The 10,902-nt window shown below is 46.2% G+C and overlaps 1 protein-coding gene across 1 annotated transcript in view; it reads left to right on the forward strand.

Moving 5' to 3' along the window:
- Nucleotides 1-10,902, forward strand: part of GDPD5 (glycerophosphodiester phosphodiesterase domain containing 5) — a gene marked incomplete at its 5' end in the record, with an annotated part of 43,768 nt that overhangs the window by 1,350 nt on the left and 31,516 nt on the right. Inside the window, 3 exons of the mRNA XM_010159185.1 lie at nt 3,110-3,208; nt 5,205-5,298; nt 9,205-9,350. Of these exons, the coding sequence (XP_010157487.1) occupies nt 3,110-3,208; nt 5,205-5,298; nt 9,205-9,350 (339 nt within the window). The remainder of the gene's footprint in view (nt 1-3,109; nt 3,209-5,204; nt 5,299-9,204; nt 9,351-10,902) is intronic.

Here is a 10,902-nt window from a genome sequence, read left to right on the forward strand (position 1 = left end):
AATATAAGAGAAAATGCAAATCTGGTGTTTGGAGCACAGAAGGGGATAGGAAGGGTATGTAGCAAGCTGTGAGGAGAGACGGTGCCAAAGAAAACGCCTTGGCAGGATTCAGTTGTAACTGGCAATCTGCTAATAGGTAATTAATGGACCAGTCCTGAATGTGACCGTACACAGTTCCTCCCGAAACTGGTTGTTCTGCATGTGACACGGCCTTGCAGCTTCAGAGCCTGAACAGATGTACCACCCCCAAGAACAGGGAGAGCACAGATGTCCCCCATCTTCCCCCCGCCCGGAAATGATAGAAATTATGCTTCCTCAGGGGGAGGGGTTGCAATGCAAAGAGGGGGCGGAGGCTGTCTGAGTGCTACTGGAAAACAAATTGTTGATTCTTGAGTCTAACATATGTTTCTTTATCGGGGGAAATGGTATTTTTTCAGACATGCTCCAGGTGGCTGGTGGGTTTGGATGAGTAAGTCCAGAAGAGGAATGTGTTGGTGGAGATCAGTTAGTTCTTGCCTACAGAAACCCACCCTTTCTTCTCCTCTTCCAAAAGAGTCCACCTTTCATCACCTCAGATGTGGTGTTCTGTCTCTCTCTTCCCACACCTCCCTTGGCTTTTGAAGGAGGTTGAGATAAGAGGCTGGATTAAGTTAATATTCTCTCTGCAGCTATGCTGTTAATTACCTTCAAATACAGACTAAAGCACGTGGCTGGTATGTGCAAATAACATGATTCCTTCCAATTTTTCTTCTGTAATCCTACAAAAAGAGCTGTGGATCAGAAGCCAAGTTGGAGGCGCACAGGGGAGGGAAAGAAGCAATAGATTGGAGCTGATGGGAGGAGGAAATGGTGAAATGGGTATACACTTGTGTCCTCACAAGTGGTGAGGGTGAGAGGGTGGGGAGGCACTGGAACAGGTTGCCCGGAGATGTTGTGGATGCCCCATCCCTGGATGTCTTCAAGGCCAGGCTGGATGTGGCTTTGAGCAACCTGGTCTAGTGGAAGGTGTCCCTGCCCATGGCAGGGGGGTTGGAACTAGATGATCTTTAAGGTCCCTTCCAACCCAAACCATTCTGTGATTCTATGATTCTATGTGCCACACAGGGAAGTGACTTCGAGGGGAGTTAGGGCTGTACTGAGGAAATCTAGTTGACGGTCTTCTGTTGCTGCCAATTTGGAGTTCAGCTTCGGGGGGATATTGAATGGATGAAAAGTAGATTCCTTTCGGGTTGTGTGCTGGTGTTGCGCTCTGGCAGGCGGCCCAAAGGTCTGACCACAGGCTGGGGGAGTAGAATGACAGCCACATGCAAGGCCCCATGGCAAAGTGCAGTGGTTCATGTTGCTTTGTGCTTTATTAGTTCAGAGTCTTTAATGAGGCAATATCTCGAAGTAGTGTGGCTTGCTGTTGTAGGTAGCAGGAAGGCGTCTTTTAAATAAGCAAGTGAATCCCATCCTTCCTTGGATATGTAGATACGGGTTGGTTAGGGTTAGAAGGGGTTTGAATGCAGCCTCTTGGCTTGGCGATACTCTTCCCAGGAAGGGCTGCCAGGCACTGGAATGTGCTGCCCAGAGAGGGGGGAGTCACCACCCCGGGAGGGGTTTCAGAGCTGTGTGGCCGAGGTGCTCAGGGAGATGCGTCAGTAGTGGGATGAGCAGTGTGGGGTTCACGGTTGGACTGGATGGGCTTAAAGGGCTTTTCCAACCTAAAAGATTTTATGATTCTACAACCTGGGGCAGCTGGATCTCTCCCTTTCTGCTGCCCATATGCTTTGTACATGTTTCCCAAAAGCTGGGGGCTCAGGATGAGCCACTGCTCTCCTATGGACACTTGTGCTGCTGGCAGGTCGGTCTGTGGGCAACCAGAAGAGTAACAGGAGGTGGGAACCGAGGGCTAACCTAGAAGGATAAACCCTGTTCTAGTGAACAAAAGGGATTTCAGTAAACATTGGGAATGTGTGGGGCTTTTTTGCTTGTCTAAGATATGAAGTAAATCTGAAATCAGTTTAGAGATGTCCTGTGCATCCTAAATGATTAGTTCAGTTATTTATCAGTTGGTCTTTTCTGCCCAAGTCTCCCACACAGATTTCAGATCTAGACAGTACATGAGCTGGAGACACAGACCAGCAGCATCCTTTTAATGCAGCAGGCACACGGTACAGCAGAGACAGAGACAGCAGATGGAGAGGCGGAGGATGGTGAACTACTTTTTGACAGACAGCCCAGATTTTAGGTCTTTACAGATAGAGGTATTTCTATGGCAGTTTCTGATGATTTGAACTTTTAACCTTCAAAATGGAGGTGACATTTTCTTTTTGACTGCTCTGCTCAGACTTCTGAGTGCTTCCATGTGGAGGGACAGGGAGGCTAGAGGAAGTGACTGGTGGATTGGGTCTTACTCTGCCATCTCGGTTTAGCCAGTCATGCAGAGCCTTTTCTCAAGCTGCAATATCCTTTGTAACTGCTCAGATGACATGGCTTGGATGCTGACTGCACAGTTGTTGCCATTTCAGACCCAGGTTCAGTCACATCCCTGAACAAAGTTGTGCTGAACCACCTCAGAGATGGTTGCTTAGTGATAAGGATGCACAGGATGTTCACCCTTTACTGAGATGTTCAATGTTTGTTGTCTGTTGGGTGTGTTCAAGTTTTATCCCTGAACAGAAGCATTGGAGAGTCAACTTGAGCGAAGTTCACGAACCTCCCGTAGCACTGGTGCATCACAGGCTGTTGCAGCAGGACCAGGGGAATACGGGATCATCATCTGAAGTTGCCTGGCAGAACCCAATATGTATTTAAGCTGTTTCTGATCCAGTTTGTTGTCAAGGCAAATCACCTGATCTTTCCATACCATGGGCCACTGTGTGAGGAAAGGGAAAGATCTTCCATGAGATGTGCCCTCCTAGGACTATCTAGCTCAGCGTTGTCTTCAGTGATGGAAAGGGGAGGTTATACTGGGACAGCACACAAGCCCAACCTCTTGCCTTTGGGTCCTAAGGGTAGTTGTTTTAGGCCATTTATTGCGTAAAACATTTTTTTCTCTGTTTCCCAATCTGTATAACTTCTATAGTAATGATAGGCTCCAGTGTGTAAATACTTTCATTTTTTGCAGATTGGCCTGATGACAACCTTGGTAACTACCGTGGTGACCATGTCATCGATAGCACAGCTTTGGGATGACGAATGGGAGATGGTATTTATTTCACTGCAAGTAAGTTGTCTACGGGATGTTTCTCTGAGTGGAGAAAGGGGTCAGTGCAGCTACATGTCATGGAGTTTGTCTGTCTGTTGTATAAAACCATTACTGGATGTTTATCACTCCCAGAATTGAAATCTTGGTGATGAGCAGCAAAACTCCCATGGAGCCCTCAAGGTCACCGTATCATAGAATCATAGGATGGTTTGGGTTGGAAGGGACCTTAAAGATCATCGAGTTCCAACCCCCCTCCCGTGGGCAGGGACACCTTCCACTAGACCAGGTTGCTCCAAGGCTCATCCAGCCTGGCTTTGAAGACAACCACTTTGTCTCCATCTCCTTGGCTCTGTAGTTTAGAGTCTAACCAGGATTTGGCTGCAGCGTTAGAGGTGGAAAATACTGAAGCTAAATGTGACTCAGTTGCTGGGTGGAGAGAGCAATTCCTCCACTTGATTTGACTAGGAATGCTCTGGATGTTAGTGCCCAGGCCTAAAGCATCACACTCTTCCCAGTTCTAGGAGAGTTCTAGTTCCCAGGAGAACCCAGTTCTCCTCTTCTGGGAGGAGTACTCTGGGTTTCTTTTTATATTGCATGTAAATTTATGCATATCTAAAAAGAATTCAACTTCTGTACTCCGGTCCTATTTTAATAAAGACTTGTATGCTGCAGGGCTATATGAGTGTTAGAGGAAGATAGTTACAAACTGTTGATAGACCTGCTCTCTATTTATTTTTTTCCTCTTCCTCAAAAAAAGGGTTAAAAAAAAATTGTCCATGAAAGGCTTGAGAGATTTTACTGGGGTCACTGCTGTATGTTTGGAAGTACGCAAATATACGCAAATACAAGGGGGGAAAAAATAACATTCACACAAGTGACTAACATTTCTCAGAAGTACTTCCCTTTTCATCATTTTTAAAGATATAAGCAGGCAATTGGAGAACAAAAGCATGACTCAGAGGATCCATCTCAGACTTTCTCTTGTGGTGATACAGAGTCTGGTGTGTTCCTAGAGTCACAGAATAATTTGTGTTGGAATGGACCTTTAAAGGTCATCTGGTCCAATCCCCCTGGCATGACCAGTGGCATCTTCCACTAGACCAGGTTGCTCAGAGCCCCTCCAGCCTGACCTTGAATGTTTCCAGGTATGGGGCATCTCTAACCTCTCTGGGCAACATGTGCCAGTGCCTCACCACCCTTATTGTAAAAAAAATTTCATCCTTAAATTTAGTCTGAATGTCCTCTCTTTTAGTTTAAACCATTAACCCTTGTCCTATTGCTACAGGCCCTGCTAAAAAGTCTGTCCCTGTCTTTTTGGTTGGCCTCTTCAGGCACTGGAAGGTGCTATAACGTTGCCCTGGAACCTTCCCTTCTCCAGGCTGAACACCCCCAACTCTCCCAGCTTGTTCCCATGGCAGAAGGGCTGCAGCCCTTGGAGCATCTCTCTGGCCTCCCCTGGACTCGCTCCGACAGTTCTGTGTCCTGCTGCTGCTGGGGGCCCCAGAGCTGGAGGCAGAACTGCAGAGGGGGTCTCCCCGAATCAGAGGGAAAGAAGGGAGATTTAGGTTGGACATTGGGAAGAAATTCTTCCTGGAGAAGGTGAGGAGGCACTGGAACAGGTTGCCCAGAGAAGCTGTGGATGCCCCATCCCTGGAAGTGTCCAAGGCCAGGCTGGATGAGGCTTGGAGCAACCTGGTCTAGTGGAAGGTGTCCCTACCCATCGCAGGGGGGTGGAATTAGATGATCTTTAAGGTCTCTTCCAACCCAAACCATTCTATGATTCTGTGAAAAAGGGGGTTAGAGCTTTCCTGCTTTGACCTCATAGTGGCCTGAATGCCAAAGGCAACACTAGGAAGAAGAAATGGCCAAAAGAGATGCAAGACCTTGATGTAGGAATGGTGCAAAACCTGATTGGAAACAGAGTGGTCTGATGCACTATGGAGCCTGCAAGATCAATGAATTTGCAAGGTGCTGAGGTGTTTGTAATCACTTTTTCTCTCCTTATGTCCTGCAGGCCACAGCCCCTTTCTTGCACATAGGAGCGCTGGTGGCGGTCACAGCCCTGTCGTGGTTGATAGCGGGGCAGTTTGCACGAACGGAGAAAGCCAGTGAGTACCAATCGTGTCCTTGCATGGTGGTCAGGGGCTGGTTGGTGACTGTCCCGGGGTTGGGTCCTCCCGTTGGGAACCAGCTGGCAGGAGGCAGTACTGGTTCCTTCCCAGGGCTCAACCTCCTCCAGCTCAGCCACAGTGGGGAGGTGGATGTTTTCTTAGAGTAACCTGGCTGAAACTGGAGTGGGTAAATCTGGTCTGGGGATGCATCCAGATTCCACAGATGCTCCTCTGAGATCGGGAGCATGCCAGGGTTGGAGGTGAAAGAGCTATTTTCAAGCTCTGTGATTGGAAGCGTGCCAGAGTTGGAGGTGAAAGAGCTATTTTCAATAATGCAGTGAATAAAAGCATCCAGATTCAATCTCCTTTAGAAAACGTGACTGCACCCTCTGCAGCGAACGTGCAGTGATGTTCTCTGGATCTTGTAAGACCTGCTACCTTCCCCCAGCTCCTTGGCTCTTGTTCGCCTGCATTTCTAGGTGTATCTGGCTTTTGAAAACCTTCATGGACTTGCTGCTTGTGATGCAGTAGCAAACAGAGGGCTCGGTAGAGGTCTGGTCCTCTGATGGTTAGGTGCTTCCTCAATGCACGTAAACGCAGTCGAAGGTCTAAGAAATGCGAGTGGTGAAGGACATGCTGAACCCAGTTCTTGCTGATGTTCCTTTCCTCTTCTGTGCTCTTCCTCATCCCACGTCATTGCCGTGGGCTCTCCCTAGCCCGAGCTGTTCCTCCAGGTTTTCTTGAGAAATGTTTTGGTCCTTCTGTGCCTTGAGAAGTGTTTTTCTTCAGGGCGTTCATGGATGTTCTCAGACATTTTTGCCAGCTCCAGAAAAATTATTTTAATTGGTATTTAACCTGCAGCAAAATGCAAGCCCTGGAGGGATTTGGCAGCACTTGCGAAAGACTTCCAAGAAGCGGGAGTTAAGAATGAGGAAATGGTGTCTGAAGATGGAAAAATTTTGATATCCAGAGAGGCCTTTCAAAGAAAGAATTGCTCTGCCTTAATTTATAAATATGCCAATAAAGCTGTACCTGGTTCTTCTTAAATATGTCCCAGCATGTAATTAGGTTGCCAGCTGAGGGAGGATTTGTGGTTACGCCTAGAGCTGAGATTGCATGTGCTCCTACTGAATTCCTTACACTTTTGTAGCTCAGTTCCTTGCAAACATGGGGGGTTTTGTTTGTTTGTTTAAAATTTTAATGTTGTTTTTTTAATAATCCAAGAAGGTGTTTCGCTTCTGTTTCTGCTCCTGAGGTGTCGTTTGGTTTTGGATTTTTTTTTTTCTTTTTAAGGAAAAACATTAGTATCTTCTGTGCTATTTAATCTTAAATTTATTTCAGGGTCATTTTACTTGTGGCAGGCATCTTACATGGAGGAGTTTACAGGCTTTTTGGTGCAGATATGCTTTACATGGTGCTGTTAAAAATGGAAGAGAAGAAACTTCTGTGAGAACCTACAGTTGCTTGTAATGGGAAAATAAGATTTTACTCACTAATAACAGTCTTTTGGAAATAACTGGTGCAGCTGCAATCATTGGTGCAGCAGTCTTGTAATTTCTTTGAGGCATGTGACAATTTTTGGCAACTGGCTTTTCTACTCCACAGATTTACAACTGGTTGGGGTTTTTTTTGTTTGTTTTTGTTCCTCCCATGCTACTTGTTCCAAACCTGGAGAACAGAAGTTTCTTGAACAGCTACAGTGTTTTAAAAGGCAGTAGCTTGTTTTTATAACTTGCTTCTGAGGTCATACAGAAAACACTGGACAGAAAGTAGCCCTGGAAGAGCAAACAGTAGTGTGAAAAATGCCCTCTTCCAGGAGCTCAAACTAGGCTGGTGTGGTCCCTAAGAGCAGGAGGAATGGGGAAGAAAGGCTTGCATCCAACTGTTGTCATTCATGTTGTCACATTGTAGAAAATGGGAGATTTGGCTGTCCTGCTTGCTTAGTTTGGGTGGTCACCAGGAGAGCCGCTTCCACACAAACCATCTGACCTCAAATTGAACAGCGTGTGCTTTGCTTATATTTCATTCCAGGTTTTTTGTGCGTGGTCTCAGTTTCAACATATCCGTGGTTGGGTGAGGTCTTCAGCTCCAATTTCACATGGTCTGTGACCCATACTGGGGCATCCTTTTCTTGTGGGTGCAGTCCAATGACACAAATATTTGGAATCATAGAATGGTTTGGGTTGGAAGGGACCTTAAAGACCATCCAGTTCCAACCCCCCTGCCATGGGCAGGGACATCTTTCACCAGACAAGGCTGCACAAGGCCTCATCCGGCCTGGCCTTGAAGACTTCCAGGGATGGGGCATCCACAACTTCTCTGGGCAGAAGTGCCTCAGCACCCTCTTTGTGAAGAATTTTTTTCATGATATCTAATCTAAATCTACCTGTTTTCAATTTAGTCCATGTTTTTCATGTGGTGCTTACCTTTAGTCTCGATCTGAGGTGTTTAATCCCTAAACTGCAGTATTGGAAAGGAAGGAACCAGATTCTTTGCACCACCTGGGACTTTGCTGACAATTAAAAGCATGTTTGGTGTGTGGTGTTTCTGGGGTGAGCAAGAATTGGGCCAGGATCACATCCTGTGTCTGTCTGGAGGCTTTGATGCTGGTAATGGACTACTCCAGGGCGCTGAACCTTTATGGCTCGGACATGGCGTGAGCTCACTTAGCAAGATGCCATTCAGTTCCTTGAGTGCTCTGTGGGTGACGGACATCTCTTCCAGAGAGGAGGAAAAATTAGCTGGCAAAGTTACTAGTGTTACTTTCTGGTTTGTGGGAACATGTTTGAATGAGGCTATTAGATGCTGGAAGCAATAAGCAGCTTATTAGTGTGTGAAACCAGATGGGCTGTGGTCAGGACTAGGGCTGGGCTGTTCTGTCCTTCCCCTAAAAATACCCGCGTTCTCCATCTAGCATCCATTGCAAATATTTGTTTTAAAGCTGTTTGGTTTTTTGGGAGGGAGAGGTTCTCCCTCAAGTTCCAAAGCATTAATGAGTTTGAAAAATAAATAATAATTTAAAAATTTAAAAATGAAGTCTTTTTCTTTAATATCTGTGGTTTCAAGTGACTCCAAATAGCTCAGGAGTTCAAAGGTGCCTGTTGTCCTTTGTAAGGAACGCATGTGTGTTGGTACAAGGAGTGTTTCTGTTGCGCTGTCAGCACCTTTGAAAGATTCCCAGAGACTTTGGACTTTGTGAGAAGTCATTGGTGGTCAGAGGTGGCAGCCAAGGCATGGCGTGGGAGGCAGGACAGCTCATCTGCCCCAAGCCTTGCAGCCAACACCCTCTGCTGCATTTGCTGATCCTGTCATATAGTTGCTTGCAGAGACCTCAGGGAGTGCAGCACCATCACAATCCGAGGACTTAAACATGGCCAGCTTAATCAGGAAAACATTATTGTATATGAACTCAGTTCTGGCTGGCACAGGTCTTGATGTGGAAGCAGTTGAAGTGGAACGGGTGGTGTTGGTGAACCACCAATTTAAACACAAGCGATATTAAACACACCCACATGGTGCCATGGCTTGTTTATAGATATGTTTAATTGGTGATGTATTTCTGCTGTCAGGCAGGGAAAAATTGGGTGCTGTCCCACCCAAAGGACTGGAAATCAGCAGTGTTTTGGGCTATGTTGCTAGGACTTAAAGCAATTTGCTTTACTTCTTGTTTCCCCAGTATAAAATGAAGTGAAAACCCCCCTCAGGACTTCTTTAGCTCGGGGAGATTTTTTTTTTTAAAGTAGAATATGCTTTTCCTACAGATCTTGCTGTGATACTAGGGAAAAAGGGTGTAGACAAGTCTCTTTTCTGGAGGAGGATGAAGGTGTCTAGGCTTTGGTTCTGTGGTGTGAGTAAGTCAAGACCATCATTTTCACCAGCACTTTATCTCTCTTTCCATCTCAGCTTCTCAGATGCTGATGTTCACTGCATACCTCGCAGTTGTAGTTGCACTTTACCTCGTCCCCCTCACCATCTCGTCCCCTTGCATAATGGAGAAGAAGGCTCTGGGACCAAGGCCAGCCATTATAGGTCACCGTGGAGCACCAATGGTGAGTAGTCTCACATTATTAGTGCTGTGTTTTCTGACACTTCCGCCTTTGTGAAGGATGGTGTCAGATCCGATGGCCTCCAGGATGCTCTCCAGAGAATATATATGTCAAATGTAACTTTGAGGCACCTCCTGTGGCTAGAATTATTATGGTGGTAGATCAATACATGAACCCAGAGTCGATTCATACCCCAGATGTTCTAGATGCCTTACAGGTGGTCAGTCCTTGACTTGCTCAGGGTGGTTTGTGTCATCGCATTTTCTGGCTGCTAGCTCTGTATTTTGCTCTCCAGGCTTGGTCTGTGAGCTGCAGCAGCGGTTGTTTATGATTATTTTTTTCTTTTAGCGCTTGAGGCTCAGTCTTTGTGCCCTTTGCAGAACCTCACCACCAGTGGTTAAACTCGGCTCACAGCAAGGTGCCTTGGGTATGTGGCAATCTGGAAAAACACAAACAAGCTGTGCTTGACCCTACATGACTGCACAGTACTCGTGTATTGCAGATCATCATGAGACTGCGTGAGGTGATGAAACATTCCTGTCATCTGCCTCTGGGTAGACCTGGAAATCATAATTATAGTCCTTTCTTCTATGATGTTTCTGGACATGTCCAGGCTAAAGAAGGAGCACGTTGGCTTGGGCACAGCCCTGGGATTGGATAACACTGTCCTGTGGTGTTTGGACATAGTGACCTGATGCTTCTGCACTTAAGTCTGTTGGAAAGTTGTACCTTCATCTCTCTGTTGGTTGGTTGACTTCAGACAAGGTAGTATACTGCAGCGTAGGCACTGGCCTTGCAAATTTTTTTTTTTTTTAAGGCATCCAAGTAACTTTTTTGTTGACATTCAAAGCAGGAAAAAAGTCAGTATAGGCTGTCAGATCTTATTTGGCAAGCTGGAGAGTGCTTGAGCTCCTCTCCAAGTCCAAGAGGGTGCACTAGGAGTGTGCTAGGTGAGATAAACACCTGTCATGACAGAAGTGGTTTTAGTTCTCTATTTTTAATTCTTTCTTTAAGCAATTTAGTGAAATGTTGGCTTAATTTGCATCACTTTTTTTGAACTGCATTACCTCTGTGGGTGGTGGAATGAAGTTCTGGGCATGATAAATGCTTTTTCCTGTCCAACTGAGTTTGTACCAACTATGAAGGCCTGAAGAAGCCAAGTGAGAACCTGGGCTCTGCTTGCTTTCTGCATGGCAGGAAATAGCAAAAACTGTTAGGAAACTTTCTTCCTGTGAGGTTTCCAGGCCTATGTCCCCCTTATAGCCTTCTAAAGAAGTTAACAGTAGGCAAAATCCTTCTGTCCTCCAGACTGAGGACCTCCAGTTCACATACATCTTTTCTGGAGCAAGACTCCCAGAAGAGTCTTGGCCCTTTGCTTTGCTTCATGTTCTTCCTTGGAGTCAGCTAACACTCCTTGCAGTATGGAATAAACCTATCTGGGAAGATGCTGCTTGTGTATTAGGGTGCAGAGGGTTGCAAAGGTTGATCAGGAGTGGTGGTGGAGGACACTCAATGCTGCATGTGGAACTGTGGCCCAGGTGGTGTTCAGGAGGGT

Source organism: Eurypyga helias, unplaced genomic scaffold, assembly GCF_000690775.1.
Source record: "Eurypyga helias isolate BGI_N326 unplaced genomic scaffold, ASM69077v1 scaffold4669, whole genome shotgun sequence".
NCBI classification, from domain to species: Eukaryota; Metazoa; Chordata; class Aves; order Eurypygiformes; family Eurypygidae; genus Eurypyga; species Eurypyga helias.